The 19,918-nt window shown below is 41.7% G+C and overlaps 1 protein-coding gene across 4 annotated transcripts in view; it reads right to left on the bottom strand.

Annotated features, from left to right (window-relative positions):
* SFPQ (splicing factor proline and glutamine rich) overlaps positions 1-19,699 on the bottom strand; it is a 55,603-nt gene extending 35,904 nt beyond the window's left edge. For 2 of the 4 annotated variants that reach the window (XM_045979326.1, XM_045979325.1), the window contains exons 1-11: positions 18,759-19,699; positions 17,866-18,054; positions 17,217-17,518; positions 17,022-17,117; positions 15,934-16,130; positions 15,745-15,829; positions 15,277-15,394; positions 14,899-14,947; positions 14,697-14,818; positions 5,853-5,900; positions 4,091-4,177 (exon numbers count right to left, since the gene is read on the bottom strand). In XM_045979326.1, coding sequence (XP_045835282.1) covers positions 5,877-5,900; positions 14,697-14,818; positions 14,899-14,947; positions 15,277-15,394; positions 15,745-15,829; positions 15,934-16,130; positions 17,022-17,117; positions 17,217-17,518; positions 17,866-18,054; positions 18,759-19,565 — 1,989 coding nt within the window. In that variant the 5' untranslated portion in view covers positions 19,566-19,699 and the 3' untranslated portion in view covers positions 4,091-4,177; positions 5,853-5,876. Of the gene's footprint in view, positions 1-2,063; positions 2,751-4,090; positions 4,178-5,852; positions 5,901-11,810; positions 12,276-14,696; positions 14,819-14,898; positions 14,948-15,276; positions 15,395-15,744; positions 15,830-15,933; positions 16,131-17,021; positions 17,118-17,216; positions 17,519-17,865; positions 18,055-18,758 lie in introns of those variants that run through there. The other 2 variants (XM_045979324.1, XM_045979316.1) reach the window with 2 other exon arrangements.
* Between the last annotated feature and the right edge of the window lie 219 nt (positions 19,700-19,918).

The raw sequence follows: 19,918 nt of genomic DNA, 5'->3' as shown, positions 1-19,918 counted from the left end.
AGAGACACAATGAGAGAGGGAGGGGAGTGGGAGAGAGAGAAGCAGGCTTCCCAGCTGAGCAGGGAGCCCGATGCAGGGCTGGATCCCAAGACCCTGGGATCATGACCTGAGCTGAAGGCAGACACTTAAGAACTGAGCCACCCAGACACCCTCTTTCATAAACTCTTAGTACCAGAGTCCTAGTGTTCTCAGAGGTGCATCCTCAGATTCTTGATCTTGTATATGCTCCCTAGACAATCTTACTTGAGCGCATGACTTCAACTGTTACCTATAGGCTGATGAGCCCCAAATACATATTACAAGCACACTAGTTCTTCCCTGAGTTTCCTGTGAACATACGGGGGTTTGGATTCTGGTATGCCACCAGACAGAATTTCAGAATTGAGTCCCTTGCTCCACCAACTTTCCTATAGGCTCAAAACTCCATCCCTTTCTGGGAATTGTCCTCAGTTCAAAGAGAGGCCTCTTCTGAGTTATGCCCACCCTTCCCCGCATTCCACTAGAGACAGTCAATATCCAGTGGGACAAAAAGGCTCAGCACCTTACATCAATTTCCGACAACTCTGAAGGGCCATTTCATGGATTGGCTGAGACCTGTTCTGTCAACTTCAACTTTCCCATCTAAGCCTGTTTCCTTTTACCCCTTACATGTGTTATTGCTGAGTGCATTGCTTGTTAAGTCTCCATCCAAAATAATACCCCAGGGGATCTGGCTGGCTGTCAGCTGAGCATGAGATCCTAATCTTGGGGTCATGAGTTCAAGCCCTCTGTTGGGCATAGAGCTGAGAAAAGTAAAAAAATACCCAACTGCCTACTACTTACATAGATCATTCCATTTCCATGCTTCAGCGTATGTCTAGGACTAGTGAATGGTTGTGACATTTAACTTATGTGACCTACATAACAAATAATATTGTTTCTCCCCCTTTACACCTACGCAGACCTCCCCACCAGAACATCTTGAGGACAGGACATCTTTTCATCTCTGTTATCTCCATTTTAAGTATGTATCTGGCACAAAATAGACAAAATGTCTTGCAAATAAATGTTTGTCCTTTTGGCTAAATCAAGTGCATTGCTGATAAATGAAAAAAAATGAACAAATAACTAGCCTACGAATTTCAAGACTCTAGTGGTCTCAAAACATTATCTGCACTTTTAAAAAATAGGGGTGCCTGGGTGGCTCAGTGGGTTAAGCCTGTCTTTGGTTCTAGTCATGATCTCAGGGTCCTGGGGTCCAACCCCGTTATCAGGCTCTCTGCCTACTTGAGATCAAATAAAATCTTCAAAAGAAATACATACATACTAAAGTAAAGAAACAAAAACCCCAAAACTGTACCTGCAAATTCTCACACTCCTTCCATTGAGGGGTGGGGGGTATTTCCCCTCCCCATTAATCTCACTGGGACTGTGACTGTTTCTACCAAGTGCCGAAGTGACAAACCTAGGTCAGAGAGACCACATCATACAGCTTCCATCAGGGTTTCTTGGGATGCTTACTCTGAGGGAAGGCAGCTGCCACGTTTAAGTTTGACTTGACTAACCCTGGTATCTCACAGCACAGAGATTATGACCCCAGCTGAAGGCAGACCCTTAACCAAGTGAGCCACCAAGGAGCTCCAACTGCTAAGTTTAAATCCATGAACATGGGATTTTTTTTTTTTTCCGTATGAACCTTGAATTTCTTCCCAGTCTTTTTCATGCTCAACCTCTTGGTAGTTTTTTTTAAGTGCTAGGCTTCCTCTTGCACAGGTTTTCAAAGCAAATCCCATGGGAGCAGTGACTGCTTTGGCTTTCAACTCTCTTCCTTTGTGCTTTCTCAAGTAACACTGAGCAAGATGTTCTAAATTCTGAGCTTCCTCTATTTAATTATAGCAAGCTAACAGATTAGTGCTTTTTGAAATTCTGCACTATAAGTAACGTGGCCCACAGAAACAAAGCAACAGAACTACCTTTTTATACATGTGCATCATACCTTTTCCTGAACAAATGCTTAATTAAGCTGGTGCCAAACAACCCTTTGACTAACCTTGTCAAGTTTCAACAAAATAGAGAAAAGCAGATTTTACTTCCAAAATTCTTTATTAAGCAGATTTTACAGTCAATTCCAACAATCCTGCCCTTCCACTTCTAGTCAAAGAATCTACTCATAGTTCACACTGCGTATGAAATTCCAATTCATTTTAACTTCAAGAAATTGCTACTCAGGGTAACCCAAACATGATTATTTGGCAAGATGTAATTCTAATTCTGTCTGTGCTTCTTTGTGAAGTCATGTCAGTACTCTATAACCGTCATCCGAAAATTCTTTGGGGGAATACAAAAGCGGGATACAAAATGGTATTATGCCTGAAACCCAATCAAGGAGGGGCATGTAGTTATAATTCCTGTATTCATTACATGATTTTAGGAATAAAACCTATAAAGAATCAAGGCAATTTTAAAATATTGATGGCTTAATCAGTTGTTAGGACAAGAGCCAAGAAGGGCCATCAGGCTGATCAGTAATTAATGTTGAAGCAGCTCAGCCAGAAAGCCCGAGTCCTGAATGACCATGTTCCATGCCCATGTCACCTAAAAACAAGGTGATGACATATAAAGAATATTAGAAACAAAAAGTCCTACTTAAACAGAAAAACCAAAACAAATAAAAGCACAATCTGATTTAAAAATGTCTTTATTAACAATTAGGCTGCTCATTCCTCTTTGCCCTGTTCTTCATTGGTTTTCTGGACAGAGTTCACCTGATCCTGCCAATTAAAAGAAACAATTACTCCAAAAGACGTTAAGAATCAGAATTGTCAAACACTCACCGTTTAGCACCAACCAAGTAAACTTTTTAATATCAAAGTAATACTAATCAAGAAATGGGGTATTAACAGTACTTAAAGATCATTAAGTACTATATAGTTAAGGATTAAGATGCAGATTATTTTACCACCAGCCTTTGTCACCAGCTAGTTGATTCACATTTAATTCCATTTATTAGAACTTTAGTTCCAACCACTGAGAAAGATCTCTTAAGACACTCCACTACCTGGCACCTCCCCCTAGGTTTAAAATCCAGTCAATTACTTAATGCTATTTCTACCTTACTCTTAAATGATTATGACAGCCCTTTAACTGAGCTATAATCTAACTATATATCCATTTGTATTAGATGATGAGACAACAGGCTACTGTCTACCTACTACTTTTTTGTAAACTCTTGGCACGCAGCCCTGTCCCTTAGTTTACATACAGTCTATGACTGCTTTCCCAGCTACAACAGCAGAATTGAGTTGCCCTTTAAAACTGCCAACCATTCTAGGACACCATCAACTCTAGATGACCCCATCTTTTAAGTATTTGGTTAAAAAACGGGCCATTTCCAATTTTCCAAACCCTCTTTTGCACAGTTCTATGTATGGAGGCAAACAGACATACAAACTCCTACAGAAAACTAAAGTCCCTTTTCTTTCCTTTTTTTTTTTTTTTTAAGACTTTATTTATTTGACAGAGACAGAGAGAGGGAACACAAGCAGTAGTGGGAGAGGGAGAAGTAGGCCTCCCACTGAGCAGGGAGCCCGATGTGGGGCTTGACCCCAGGACCCTGAGATCTTGACCTGAGCTGAAGGCAGATGTTTCATGACTGAGCCACCCAGGTGCACTCCCCCCCCTTAAAAGATTTTATTTATTTGACAGAGAGAAACACGGCGAAAGAGGGAAATGAAGCAGGGGGAGTGGGAGATGGAGAAGCAGGCTTCCCACTGAGGAGGAGCCTGAGATGGGGGTCAATACGGGACTCGATCCCAGGACCCTAGAATCATGACCCAAGGCAGAGGCAGCCGCTTAACGACTGAGCCACCCAGGCGTCCCTACAGTCCCTGTTTTTCTGAGGGTTGAGGCAAACCAACACCAAGGCCTACAGCCTCAAGAGGGCTGTTAAAAGGACTGTAAATATTTTTAGTAGTATAAAAACAACATTACTTCCTACATAGTTTTAACACAAGAGTAAGTTAAAATTAAATATTCACACACAAGTAGTTATGTCTGTAACACCCAAGAGTTCTTCTGAAGGAGTTTACAGAGTAAGAAACTTTCAACTTACCTAGACAGTTCCTCAGTCTAACAGGCTGTGGCTTTCCTTCTTGGTTCACGTTGTGTGATGTCGTCTTGAGACTAATAGCTTATCCACCTATCATTAAAAATATAATCTTATTAAAATAACATGCATAGCATACTACATTTTCATTAACTATAGTGTGTACATCTTATTCTCAGTATCACCAAGAGGCACATTTTTGGGCCCTCCCAATCCGTGGTTTTTTTCTTTTGTTTTGCTCTGTTATTGCTTAGAAAAAACCTGGTCCACACTACAGTTATAGTCTTCTAAATTTCCTCACACACACTAAAGATTTTTCCTCCTACCCAAGACTGGCCTGTTCTCTACTATTGGCTGGGTAAGTAAAAGAGAATTTTCTTTTTTATGAGAGAGAGAGATCACAAGTAGGAGAGGCAGGCAGAGATGGGGGTGGGGTGGCGGTGGAGGGTGTGGGTGGAGCAGGCTCCCTGCCAAGCAGAGAGCCCGATGTGGGGCTCGATCCCAGGACGCTGGGATCATGACCTGAGCTGTAGGCAGAGCCACCCGGGTGGCCTGAGCCACCCAGGCACCCCACTAAGAGAATCTTAAGGGAGATTCTGAATGGGTCAGGAGTGGAATTTAGAGTTCTAAAAATATGGCATTTCTCCACTAATTCAAGCTGGTTTCCCTTTACATAATCTTGTATCTCTATTATTTTTGGATTTATTTATCTGGCACAGAGAACGTACAAGCAGGGGGAGCAGCAAGCAGAAGAGGGAGAAGCAGGCTCCCCACTGAGGAGGGAGCCCAATGCGGGGCTCAATCCCAGGACCCTGAGATCATGACTCAAGTCAAAGGCAGATGTTTAACCAATCAAACCACCGAAGTGCCCCAATCCTGTATCTTTGCTTAAAACTGAAACATAAGACATACAACTGTCTATTAGTTTCAGGTATACAACACAGCTTCATCCATGTACCTTGTCAATTCTTCTATCATCTGACACTTAAAAATAAAATAGTCCCCACTATTTTAGCTCACACACCCATTTCTTTTTAAAGATTTACTTGAGAGACAGCATGAGCGCATAAGAGAACATAAGCAGGGTGAGGTAGAGCGAGAAAGAGAAGCTGGCAGAGAGAGCCTGATGCAGGGCTTGAACTCAGGACCCCAGGATCATGACCTGAACCGTGGGCAGACACTTGACTAAGCCACCCAGATGCCCCCTGCATGTTGTTTTCAAAAATAAAAACCCATGGGTTTTATCTCAGGAGAAGTAAACATCTTAAAAATCAAACACATCTGGGGCACCTGGGTAGCTCAGCCGTTAAGCGGCTGCCCGCTCAGATCATGATCCCAGGCTCCTGGGATCAAGCCCCACATTGGGCTCCCTACTCAGCAGGGAGCCTGCTTCTCCCTCTCCCACTCCCCCCTACCCCACTTGTGTTCCCTCTCTTGCTGTGTGTCTGTCAAATAAATAAATAAAAGTTTGGTTTTTTTTTTTAATATTTTATTTATTTGACAGAGAGAAACCACAAGCAGGTGGGGAGGCAGGCAGAGAGAGAGGAGGAAGCAGGCTCCCCGCAGAGCAGAGAGCCCCTGAGATCATGACCTGAGCCAAAGGCAGAGGCTTTAACCCACTGAGCCACCCAGGCGCCCCAATAAATAAGTTCTTAAAAAAAAAAATCAAACATGTTTCACCCCACACAGCTAAATCACATTACTTAACCGTCGTTAACAAACCACATTCAAAAGTCTTCTACAGGTTAGGACTTCTAAGGAAACTTACTTCAAGTGAGTGAGTACTCCAGTATCAGCCAACCTCAATCATTCTTACCTAAAGAATAATAAGAGAAAGTTAATATAAAAGACAAGGGTATAAAGGTTTGAAAATGCTAGTTAACTTTAAAATTTAGAGAGTAAAATTCCAGAGACAAAGATTAGGGGCAAGTTACAGCATTAAAAAAAAAAAAAACCAAAAAAAAAAAAAAAAGAAAAAAGGAAAAAAAAACAAAAAAGAAAACAGGAAGAAACTTGATGGGGGGAAAAAATCTAAAATTATTTTTATGTAAAGTAATAAAGTAGACAGCTCAATTCAAAGAATAAAAACTGTATCTTATTTAAAATACAAAAGCCTATCTGCTATTTTCACCAGTCTGAGCACAATCAAGTTTGACTGCAACCCAAAATATACTATCCCTTATGTGAAGGTATGTGACAACGTTTACCTTACCAAATGAGTTTTAACATCAGCTCTCTTTTCATATAAAAGCACGTACCCTGCTCCCCATTCAAGTATTGTCTTCCGGTCTCAGGTGGGCTGACCACCTGCTGCAGGAGTCCTCCAAGAGTGCCCTCCCCCATCCACAGTACACAACAATGCAGTTGTTATCCTGCAATCCTCTGTATTTGCCTCGTTCTTTCCCTCCAAGTCCTCACTGAGTTTTCAGTTAGGGCAGGGAAGCTAGGCCTTATTCGGGACAGCAAGGAACCTGAGTTTTTCTGAGGGAGAAGACATTCACCTTCACTATATATGCCTGGCAGGGCCACGGTGCACAAAAACCAGAAAGATCAGCCTTAATTCAAGTTCCAGGTTTTTCTTCCTCCCTGATTATCAGTTACTGCCAAGGGGATTAAAAAAAAAAAAAAAAGAGCTCCCTGTTGCACATGTACCATCCATAAGGGATACTATATCGTTTGCATTCTCCCCCATTCTCCAGATTATCCTATCCTGCATCCAGCCCCCTTCTCACCCTCCAAATAAAATCTTTTCAGCACTGGTGTTCAAAAGCAACATTTTTATGGTTGATGGTTTACCAACTGTGAGATTTCCACAGTTGAGTCTTAAAAATTGCCAATCATTATCTAGCAGCAATGACAGATGATTAGGAACAGTCAAATCCTCAGAATTCTTTCCCTAATAGGCAGCCATTTGAGAACTGCACTAGCTGACAGAACACTGAAACATTATCAGCTAAAGCCAAAACCAAATAAAGGCCCAGAACAAACATCCTGGCTCTCTCAAACCTGTCCAAAATCATTAAGGGAAAGGCAGTAAATGCAGGACTGTGGATCATGTCACTGCAGCTGACAATGATTAACAATAGGAGACATGCAACCCCCATTTAGGTTAAGAGTCCAAAACTAGTCACACGCATCTCTTCTCTAGGGGAAAAAATGAGACTATTATGCATTCTTTGTAGGTTTTGCAACCTGTGTGAAGAGCACCCATTCCATTTCTTTCATCTTTCAGAAAGCACCGGTATCTGTTCCAAGGGCCTAACAGTACGAAAATGCATTCTGGCATCACACCTCTGAACCTTAGACCATTCTCATTAAAAAGAATAATTTTGGTTTGTAACAAGAAAAGACTATGAAATACAATGCAAGCACCTCGGTATAGTGTTGTTACTGCAACCCATTTATTCCCAGCTTTTTGAGTGAGTGAGACCCTCTACACTAAGATTCACAAATTATAGCTACATACAAATCGAAACTAGTAAGAATCGACTTAAGTCACAGGTTTCTCATTTCAAAGTGCAAAAACCTATTCATCTTGAAATAAGCAGAAATGAAGCAAAATTAACCGCCCTCCCCAGTAACATTCCTCAAGTCCATAGATTATAACAAGTACGTTCTCTCAAAATTGTTACTGGCTGTTAGGAAATAAACCTGAGCTTTTATTTCTAAGCACTCGAATCACTAAATCACGGCAGCAAGTGTTGGCCACCGATTTAATGAATTATGCCACAGGAAAACCCCATCAGGGTTTTATGTCAATTTAGTGACACTCTGGTCACTAATACTGAGCATTATGTTTGCACTGCATTGTACTATCAATATAGAACTAAACTAGTCACCATTTGCTTTTTTAACAGGAGAGTCAAGTTATTTGCTTGAACAGACTACATATTAAGTACCAATTTGTCCCCACCTTGTGAATTGCTTGCCAAAGAACAAGCCATTTTTCGTGATAGAGTCGAAGAAAATTCTCATAGTCATGAAGAGTTTTCACCGGCATTTATGCAAAGTAAACCGAACTTTCCAGTTACAGAACAGAAAGCATTATACATGATAGCTGTTTCTCATGCATGCTATCTAAAAACCAGCTCAGAGACCAAAGTTAAGTTGAATTGAGGTCTGGAACAACAGTTGATGCAAAGTTTACAAAGCTTAAGTCCTAAGCAACAAAAGAAGGTGCTTTTGAAGACTTTTTTCTTTTTCTTGGGTGAACATTTTGGATTATATAACATCACATCCCTAAAGCTAATAAGGGACAAATTCGAAAAGCTACTCTGAACATGTGCAGTTATCCTACAGAATACGACGAAGGCTTAGATTGGGAAATGATTCCCAACCATGTATTCAACTGCAGGCAAATCAACATGCCACACCACTTTCCCCCAGGTTTAGAGCAGAGACATATTTAGATAAGTCACGTAACTTGAACTATACACATTAGATTCCCACCTAAGCCCACATTAGTAACAAAGGTATTCCCATGAAGCCCATTAAAAAAAAAAAATTAAATCACATGACAAAAAAAAAACTGTACTTTGTCTTAATTCACTCAACCTACAGAAATTACCGAGATTGCATTCTGAAATCGATATTGCTGACCTATGAGGTCAGTTTGCTACAACAGAGACTCAGTATCACATGCTATACCGTCGTGTCAAGATGCTTAAAAGCACTCTACTTCCCAAGTATGGTTTGATTCCCTCTCCCCCACACCACTGATATGCTCCAGGTTCTCTTCAGTTACAATGCAACTAAAGGAAACCACGCAACTGAATCAGACATACCAAAGAATCAAGTTTGCACTTTTTATCTGAGAACTGCAACAGCACTGAATTCTGCCTGACAAATTACAGCTCTAAGCCCAAACCCACGCAGTTTTGATAGAAACTAGCTTTACCATACAAGTGTTAGGTGCTGCACTGTAATTTCATTGTCGGAAGTGTGATGTCAGAATGCCCACGGAATAAAAGTACATAGCAAGTCACCAAGTTAGATTATATTGCTTGTTACCTACCTGTATGCAGTCGGCAATGAGAATCTTGGAGCAAGCAGGAATACTACATCCGGGTCCTAATGTCCATTGCCATTTGCGGTACTACGTTCCTCACAGTTACGCACTGCAGAAATGCTGGCTAAACGCAGTTATGTAGCAGGCCACTACTTTAATAGTGCATAATTGCAGTCCAAGAACACCAGAAAACATTCCGCCACAACATAGTGGCGCCCAAGAAAAGCCAAGTATCTAAATTTTTGTCTGCCATAATATGCCACTTATAAAAAATTGCACAGGCGTACCGTTACAATTTCCCAAATTATCATGTTTATATTAGTGGTATAATACATCTATAAAGAGTGGTGGGGTTTATAGTACTTCTACTTAGGAGTTTAATTAGTGTTCTAAGCCAAGAGGATTAGGGTTTCACTGAATGTGAGCCATTGGGTCAATCTTAGAAGGTACCTACTAAATACACAGGGGTCTCTTAGAGAATGCAGTTTTTTAAGATTAGGCGTAATAAGCTTAAAACGATCAGTGTTCCTCTTAACACAAAATTATGAGAGAAAGTGGAGGAGAGGAAATGGGGGCAGGTGGTTACTTTAAATGAGAAAAATGACTAAAATACTTCAAAGGTACTACACTCCCTTTCCCACCCCACATTTCATTATCAGCATTTAGGAAATTCCTTTTTAAGATGATTTAAATTCACATTAGTCTAAAAACTGTCATATGCATTCTAAGACTTATTGAAAGTCTATTTGAGTAGCTTACAACCTTTAGTACACTGCGGTTTCAGTGATGAAGGGCAAAACTTAGTTGGAACTAAGCAACATTATTTGCTAAACAATGTTTAGCAATTCTACAGCCCACAGTAAGGCGATAAAAGCCACAACTTTCAGGAGATTATCCATTAGCATCCTTCACCACTCTTCAAAGGTATAGTACTAACAAAAGCTTATTTTAGGGGTCTGTGCCAGCATCCCTTATAAAGAAAGGCATGTAATCTGAAAAATAAACTGAAACATTAATTTTATAGGCAGATTTTCCCACTTCCCCCACCAGCCCCCGCCCACACACATTCAAGTTCACCCTCTGTGGGTGTCCCATGAACACCCCTTATTTTATTATCAGTGGAGTCCCTACCATACAATTCAGATTGTAATGGACTCCTTTCAAATCCACACCCTTGTTTCCATACAGATAACCTCATACATATCACCAATTGATGACTTAGGACAAAACTTCCTTATTGATAGAATAGTGGTAGAACTACTACCCATTTCCAAGTGTCTTGGTGAAGAAATGATGATTTTCTAAGGAGACTCTTCCTTAATTAGCACACCATGTACCTGTCAGTCACACAAGCAGAACTGGGTGACACGCCTATAATTATATTCCACTAGTGTTTTACTTTTAGTATTATCCAGCTTCCTATGCAGAAAGTGCTCAACTGTTTCAACAATAAGTTTCCCTTTGTACTCAGGCACAATACTAAACTTCAGCATTTTAACCAAGGTTTGATTTAGAATTTTACTTTTGCCAATTAGCACCAAGAACAGAGGTGAAAAAGAGGAAGACACATTCCATAGTGAGAGCTCTGTAATGTACAAATTTGAATGGAAACGTAACTAAGAACAAGCCAAACTGTTCAATTACTTTACCTACTTTTAGGAAACTGTTCCTCTGCTAACATATATGCACTGGGAAAACAGGTTCCCATTATACTAACAGACAACAGTAACGATCTACTTTAATAAAAGTCAAAACGTCTTTCCTAATGGAAGGAGATTCAATGAAGTTGACAATCAACTGACAACACCATCGAAACACTCCAAAACTTTATGGTGGGAAGAAGGGCTATTTGTACTGTGTAGCATAAGCAACTCTCTCCAGAATTAGTGCTACATCGAAAGTAAACTATGGAAAAACAGGTTAACAAATATTTTACAGTAAGAATTGTTATCTGCAACCCTATTTGTCATTAACAGTCACCACTAGTTCTTAGACAAGAGAACAAGTAGATTGTTACAGTCCTACAGATTTTGCCCACCAGCAGTAGCACAGGGAGATGTAAAAGTTACAGAGTACAAATGCATACATAGCTAAAGCTACTTTATGGCTACTACGCTTCTTACTTTCCAGTTGCATTTTTCAGACTAAACCCCATCTTCATAAATCACTTGAAGTAATACATGAAAAGGCTTCATGTTTAACAATCTTTAATTCAAATGTGAAAGTTCAATACAAGCCATATGTAGGGCTTGGGACTTGTTCTTTTAAAAACAAGAATGGAGAAATGCAACAGAATGATCTTTCCACTTTGTCTTCAGAAACTTTCAAGGAAAGGATAGATCATAGGGCCATAAAGATCCATTTAGTCATACCCACTTTCTCTCCCTACCAATAGTCTTTCACCCATTCCATCATCTTAATACACATTCCCGAAGGAAGATTTACAGTTCAGCTTGCTTACATAACCATTTAAAAATACTTAGCACCAGCTTGCTTCCTATAATGCCAAACAAATCAAATCATGAAACTACTTCAATATGCATTTCTTCTTTTTAAAACAAGGGGGGTACTTGTTTGTAGAAAGCAATACTTAGCCTACAGATACATTTCCCAGAAATGGCACGTGCCATTTGAAGGCCTAGACACGCTCATGCTTTCAAAGTGGAATACCTAGCCTAATGTGCATAGAAGCATGAATGGCAAAGTTGAAGATCAATATTATAACTATTTTTTCTATTTATTTGAAGCACAGTAAAAAAAAAATTCGTACACTTTGGAAATTCAGTGGCACAAGGTACACTGCCATAACTTGAGGGACATTATACAGTTAAAAAAAAAAGGAAATAAAAAGAAAAAAAATTCCCGTTTGAAACACTGCATTACATAATTTTACCTGCCCAAACAGACCATTTACAAATATTAGGTCAATAAACTGCTAACATCCATAAAAAGGTAGCTTTCTTACTAAAATGCAAGAATTTAAAAGATTGGTATCTAAACAAGAAAAGACAAAAACAAACTGGAATGAAAACCTAGGTATCACATCTAAAATCGGGGCTTTTTGTTTGGGCCTTCATACTCTTCTCTCCCTCTACCATATCCTGCTGGAGTTCCAGGCCCCATTCCTCTAGGACCCTGTCCACCCACAGGTCCCGCACCTCCCTGCCCAAAGCGCTCAGTACGCTATTGGAACAGTAAATTAACAGTTCATTATATGTAGTTGATGTCCATGTGTGTTAAGTAAATATTTTAGAAGGTTCCGTAGTCAACGTTCGTCGATACAATCACCAATGAGTCGATCCACAGGTACCGGGAACATAGAAAGGAAAAAAGGGTAATTTGAAAATTAGTTTACGATAATACATGCCTTGTGGTATGTTCCCACTTGAGCCATTCTCATACACCTGTTTCAAAGAATAGGTCTTCCCTGTAGTGCTAAAAAATTTAAGAATTAGTGCAGATGTGAAAACCCATTCCAAAATGAGTTTTAAGAAATTTCACATCAGATTAACCCACTGAAAAAGCTTGCAAACTTCTCACTTTCAAGGTCTGAACAGGAAATTTATTTTCCAAGTAAGCCTAACAAGCCCAACCAGACAGATTCAATGCACTTAATGAAGTGACAAAGACCTACTCACCAGTTAGTGGCATGAGCTGCATAAGAAACCTTGTGCTTTTCAAGATCTTAAGACACATCTGCTAACTTGCAGAAAACTTAAAAGGTTCAAAGTTTTAATAAAATGCTACCAGACTACAAAAAGAAAAGCATAAAAGACTAACAGATTTAGTCACTTAACCGGCACAGTAACTTCATTAGTGTTGCCATATTTCACAGGTATACCACCTTCAGAACCATCACTACGTAACCAGAGACAATTATGTTCACAGTAGTCTGTACTGCTGCAAATTGATTGAATATACAAGCCCACCCCCCACACCAGCCCAGCTTTTTCTTCAGGTCTTTGAAAGTCCACTGGTTAGCTATGATTCCACGTTTTGGCTTTCTCTCCAACAACCTAAACACCAAGCTCAAGTAACTGCAATAAAGCAGGATTTCATGATTCCACCTAGTTTTAAGTACTTCTAATCTGAGAAATCTATATTCCCCAAACAGAAAAACCCTATAGATATGCAAAGCACAGAAGCCTCAACTATCTTTCAAATTCCATTCAAAATAAATTACTGAGAGCATCACTCCAAAAATGCAGGGGGGAGGGGGGGAGCATCAGGGTTTAACTGTTCCTATACATATTTCCAATAGGTTTCCCAGTAAATACTATAGAACTAAACCTCAACCCTCTAAACTATTTCTCAAAATCCTAAAAATTTCAGGGTTTTAGCACATTATGCTGTGTATCTCAAAAGCTCTAGGAAAATTTTGGGGTTTCACGATTATGTTATTGCATCATCTTAAAACCCTACCTGTTACAAAGGACATACAAAGAACCTTAACTGTGGGAACATCACGTCAAATTAGTTTTACAAATCTGATACAGACCTACAATCTACCTTTTAAAAAAGCATGTAAACCAAAATGTTACCCACAGTATTTTTAAAATTTAACTTAAAGAAAGCTAGTAACACTATGTTTTAACCCAACCAGGTATTTATATTTCTAATTCTCAAAAAACCTTATGTAGATTTTAAATAGACTAGGCCCCATACTAAATCCTTATACTCCTATATGTAAAATAAATCTAATGAGCTTCGTGCTGAAGCTTCCCTCCTTTGCCAAAAGTTTGCAGGTGAACCAATCAGATTCAGTTCAGTTGTGAAAATGCACTCTTCTCTAAACCCACCTCTAAATCCAATATTCAATTTTCCTACGATTTGTAAAGCCCTAACACAGCAACTCAGACTAACTCACTTGGTGGTTCTAAAGCATCCTGACAGGCTATCTGTACAGTTAAAATATGAAAGCATCAAGAAGGTTCAGATCAAATGCACACAACTAGTATGCTTAAAATTGTCAATGATTTTTGCTATCCTGTAGCAAAATAGAGATGTCAGTTTATTTTAGAAGGTGCACCTACTGACAGGCCCAACAAGTGGGAAACGACGAGTCAAAACAGTGAACAACTCCCTTTTCATGGGTAGAAACCACACCAAATATAGATCAAAGTCCTACACATCACTAGAACATGCCTGGAACTATGAACTACAAGTCTGATTCATACTTATGGCAAATATCAGCTTAATGAATGACAGTTTGCCATTTGATTACTCTCATTTGGATGTAGAATAATCAGGTACATCATCTAACATTTAGAATTTGGATTTGCCATGTGCTAGAGTGCAAAAGTATACAAGCAATATAATAGAAAGCACCTATGTCTACTTATTGCCAAAGAGAACTCCAACATACTACTGACAGCATTGACTTCTTGGTGGCAACCATTTCTGTTTAGGTTACCACACACTGAGTTCTTCTATGTTGCCAAAGTACTCCTCGATATTATGAATTACGTGATAAGGGAACTAAAAAGAGGTCCAGTTACCTACTTAAAAAAGAAAAAAACAACAAAAAACAAAAAACAAAACACACACACGTAAGTTGTGAAAAATGAGAATTTCCTTCGTACTACGTCATACAGGATACATTACCATGTCGCTTCCCATCATGGAACCACTCATAGTTGCTGGTGGGACTCCAGGATTAGCTTCATAACCTATGCCACCTCCACCACCTAGAGGTGGAAATTTCTGGCCTCCTGAACCATAGGGATCTAGGAAACAAAAATGCTGGTTACGACTCAACCAGGACACTGCTCTCTAATGGTATTGCTAATTTGATTTTCCTGCTTACCTCCCATGTTCATTGCTCCTCCACCACCCATTCTCATGTCTCTTTCTCTCTGCAAGAAAAAAATAAACCCTCTCATACACCTGTACTACACTTAAAAAATTTCTAAAACTTAAAAATAGATTAAGACTACATGTAAAACCAATATTCTTAAACCAAATGTTGAGAACTCAATTATCAGAAAACCTGTAAGGCTTCTTCCCAACCAGTGAAATCTTTAGGCCCATCCAAGAAAATAAAACTTAAAAATGTATTAATCATAATAACACACTTGTATAAAGGGCCGTGTAATAAAATGTCATTATTTGAGTAAAGTTTCATTTTAGGTACCTCCAAGTTTTGTAGACAACTCTAATTACATTTCAAAAGAATTTTACTTACTGGATCCATGTAGCCCATCCGGCTATAACTTTCCTCTCTTTGGCGTCTCATTTGTTCTTCCATTTCACGCTGACGAATCATCATCTCTTCTTCCCTTCTACGTCGTTCTTCTTCTTGCCTGGAAATATTCATCAAGCATTTAAACTAAAGTGTCATACTACGCATCTTTTAAAAGCCAATTTAAAGAAAACTAGTAATGTGCCTCAGAGCTTTACGAAGTCCAGATTACAGCAAACATACATGAAAGCGTGGAGTGTAGAATAGACTTAGAAGCATTCTGGCAAAGAAAACAGACGTCTTCAATCAAAACCTTACATTCTACTCCAACTTTGTGTTAAACCAACACTGACACAGTATGTAACCTCTCTGTAGTCCATTAGACTCGCCTGCAAAATTTAGGCCCATCTTTTCCTCTGAATGTTAATCCAGAAGCAAAGGCTTAGTATTCTTAGCTTAACAAAATTTTACCTTAGTTGCATTTCTTTACGTTTCTGCATTTCTTGATTGTGAAGTTCTTCCATGCGTCTTAATTCTTCCTGGCGTCTCATCAGATCTGAACATTAGAAAATTGTTTTGAATTCACGTCAACAGGACTATAAAAAAAATTAAAAAATCAACTGATCCTATCAGTGAAATTTACACAAAAGGGTCTTTTACCTTGGCGCAAAAGATTTGCCTGATGCTCATGATAGGCATCTTCCATTTCACTTTCCAATTTGTCTTTTGCATCTTTCATGTTTTTTTCAACTTGTTCCCTTTGCTGTTTTTCCATTTCATCCAGGGATTTCCATCGCTGAGAATATTCATACTCAAATGTGCCATGTTGGGCAAAACGAGGAGGTGTTTCTCTCTCCCTGACAGTATTTAAACATGAACCAGTTTGTGGACACACACAAGAGTTGCTACCTGATTGCCCTAAAAACACAGATGTCCCCCGGGGCCTATCACATGTAAGAAATCCCAAAAGGCAATGGCCCCCTTGGTTCATGTAAAATAGCCTAAATTAAAAATGGCATGTTCCAGGGGCAGCTGGCTGGCTCATTTTGACTCTTGATTTTGGCTCAGGCCATGAGAGTGAGCCCTGCCTCAGCAAAAGTCTACTTAAGATTCTCTCCTCCTACCCCCACCCGCCGCCATACCACACACATGCACCCAGCCGTGCTAATAAACAAATCTTCACAAATACTAAGTAACAGATCCCAGGACAACAAATCCTGGGAGATAAATCCCAACTTCCTCATTTCCGACTTTTATTTCCTCTAACCAAATTCCTATTCAGGATTTTTTTTTTTTTAAGATTTTATTTATTTGTCAGAGAGAGAGCACAAGCAGGCAGAGGGGCAGGCAGAGGCAGAGAGAGAAGCAGACTCCCTGCTGGACAAGGAGCCCGATGCGGGACTTGATCCCAGAACCCCGGGATCATGACCTGAGCCAAAGGCAGCAGCTTAACCAAATGAGCCACCCAGGAATCCCTCAAGTACTATTTTTTTTAATCCTTAAAAAGATAGGTATTCATCATGCAGTTGTTCAAAGGCCAAACAAAACTGCATATAAAACATACCTATCTCAGCAACAAACATTAAGCATTTGACTATCTCTGCTTCAAAACCTCTAAACTTCCTGACCCTTATATTTCTATCAAGCACATGCATTTCAAAGAATTTCTCATTCTCTAAGCGAAACTGAAAAAATTACTACAAGTTCTTATTTGCAATTAAAAATTACTCAGATTAAATCAATCTTACTTTTGATACATTGGATTCTTCTGTGCAAGTTTTTCAGGAAGGCCATCTTCATCATCTAATTGTTCAAGTGGTTCCACAATGACTGGACGAGGAGTTCTAGTAACAGAAATGGTTCCATCTTAACTGCTTTCAGTTTTATCCCAACTTATTCATCCAAGTTAATAAATAAAAATTAGTATAAGCATATGAACTTACGTTGTCAGTAAGAAAACACCTTCACTGCATCTTTCAAAGGCTTTTCTTGCTGCTGGTTTAGATGCAAATTCAACAATGCCTTTCCCTGTAGACCTCCCACGATCATCCACAATTACAACAGCCCTTTCAATAGGACCAAATTGGCTAAAGGCTTCTTCCAACAGTTCATTGGAAACGTAAGGTGAAAGATTTCGAACGGAGAGGGCGGCAGCATGTGTGGCAAAACGAACCCGAAGCTGTCTACCTCTCATGGGTGTATCGTCAAGTTCAGCTTTGGCAATTTCAGCCAATGCCCTAGATTCCTGAAAGTATCAGACATAGTCATGTTAATATAACTTCAACATCAGTTAACACCCACTCTAAAACTGTCAAAAGCTTAACTCCCATTCCCTTTCTCCAGCTCAGCTCAAGATCCGCAGGCAGCTCTCCCTGACACCACCCAGGGTAGGTAAAGGTCTTACCCACCCACTCCTCTCTTTTTTAGTACCAACAATTATTCACAATACAACAGCTGCACCTTTTTTGTAAAAAACGATGAAAATTTTAAAAACCAAATTACTGCTGTTGGCTTGAACACTAGAGTTTGTAGTAGCAAAAAACAAGGAAAAACTCCTCTAAATCCACATTAAAAAGAGAAAAAAGAACTCACGAGTTTAATAAACCCAAATCCTTTGCCTTTATTGATAAAAACTTCTCCTGGTTCTCCATATTTAGCGAAAAGTCTTTTGAATTCATCCTCTGTGATATCAGCGGGTAGATTCCCAACAAACAACCGACAACGCTGGGTGTAAGTTTTCTCTCCAGGCCTCCTCAAGAGAGACAAGTTGGCTTTAAATCCCTAATGAAAAAGGAAGGAAATTTTCAGAAACCAGTGGCCTTACCAAATAGAAAAATCCAATAATAATGTTCGCTGTTCCCAGACCGGGTAATACCACCAATCGGGTTGCTTTTCCGTTCCTTTTAAAGTCAAAGTCAAGAATCCGTATCTGAGGAATTTCCAACGTTTTATTAGCTATCCAAACATCAAATAGCCCAAACCATTCAGAACACTCGAGAATAGACCTATAGCCCTCTCCAAACTCGACTCTACACAATCAACATTAGCTGTATATGTTAAGTATTCCTGGCAAACCTAAATCGTAGCACGCATTAAGTTAAAATGGTCATCAACTATTAAGTGGAAAAAGGATGTGATAAAAATCCTGCTATCGCCCGTACCTCTGTGCCTGCGCTTTTAAGGTCTCCCCCCACCTGGCCAACCCTGCATTTCACGCTCTACCCCGTCCCCAGGATCCTCTAGCTTTAACAGGGCCCAGCACAGCTTCTCATGGCTGCCTCCTCAGGCCACCCACCCTTGGTCCTCAGCCCGGGGCCAGGAAGAAGACCCACGCCTTCCGCCCCTCGCTCCGGCAGCGGCCCCGCCCTCCGCAGCCCGCGCGCACGCGCCTTCCGGTCTCCGACAAAATGGAGGCCGGGAAGGGAAAGAGGAGGGGGCCGCCGCCATCTTAGAGAAACCGACGCGTAGCTCTGCGAGACACTGACCTCTGAGTCGGAGATCTTCTCCTCGCTGCGGCCGCCTGGCCCGCCAGGCGGGGGCCCCTGGTGATGCTGCTGGTGGTAGGGCGGGTGGTGCTGCCGACCTCCGCGGGGCTCCCCGCCGCCTCGGTGCGGCGGCTTCGGGTGGCCCCCAGGAGTGCTTAGGCCCGGGCCACCGCCGGGCTTCGGCCCGCCTGGCATTTTGCCGCCTTTCGGGCCTCCGGGTACTGGGCCCTGCTTAGGCCCGGGGCCCGGGCCCCCTGTGGGTGGAGGCGGCGGGCCCCCGGTCTGAGGCGGGGTGGTGGGGACCCCGCTGCTCGGCGGCGCGGGCGGGGGCGCCCCGGGGGGCGCCGAGGTGACAGCGGGCGGTGGGGTCGGGGTGGGGCCCGGCCCCGGAGGGGCCCCGGAGGTCGGAGGAGTGGCAGGCGGTGCCGGGCCGGAGGCCGGCGGAGCGTTGCCCACTCCGGGAGCCGGGCCGGGTCCCTGAGGAACGACGGGCTTGGACGAGTCCTGTGGCGGCGGCGGCTGCTGATGCGGCGGCTGATGCGGTGGCGGCTGAAGCGGCGGTGGCTGCTGTGGTGGCGGTTGTTGCGGCGGTGGCTGCTGCTGTTGCTGATGCGGAGGCGGTGGTGGGATCGGGGGCTTGGGGCCACCCTGGCCCGGGCCGGGCCCCATGGGTCCACGGTTCTGATTGAGGCCCATGCCGGGTGGCGGGGAGCGGAAGTCGTGGAGGCCGCCGCGACCGCCGCCTCCTCCGCGCCGGTGGAAGCCGCCACCGCCACCGCCACGGCTCCGGAACCGGTCCCGAGACATGTCTGTGACCAAGGGGCGGTCGAGGCAGAAGCGGAGAAGACGCTCAGGGAACGTGGAGGCCACCTTGCTTCGCACAAGATGGCGGATGACACAGGCGGCTCGCCGCCTTTGTCCTCCTCTTATATAGACCAGCTGGTATGGCCCCGCCTACTTCTCGATCGGTAGCTCCAATAGCCAATTGCAAGTACGGTACTTGATGACACTAAGTTACGGAGCGCTAATCTTTCCGATTGGCTTCCGGATGAGAGGAGGGAGGCATAGGGGGAGGGGCTGAAGTTTCCAGTTGGCCAATGAGCGGAAAAGGAGTTGGCTGTAGGCCACTGTGATTTGCTGTGAGAAATTTGAATGGGTTC

The sequence above is a fragment of the Meles meles genome, chromosome 1 (assembly GCF_922984935.1).
Source record: "Meles meles chromosome 1, mMelMel3.1 paternal haplotype, whole genome shotgun sequence".
In the NCBI taxonomy this organism is placed as follows: domain Eukaryota; kingdom Metazoa; phylum Chordata; class Mammalia; order Carnivora; family Mustelidae; genus Meles; species Meles meles.
Note: the sequence above shows the minus strand (reverse complement) of the source record. Positions and strands in the feature narration are given on the sequence as shown.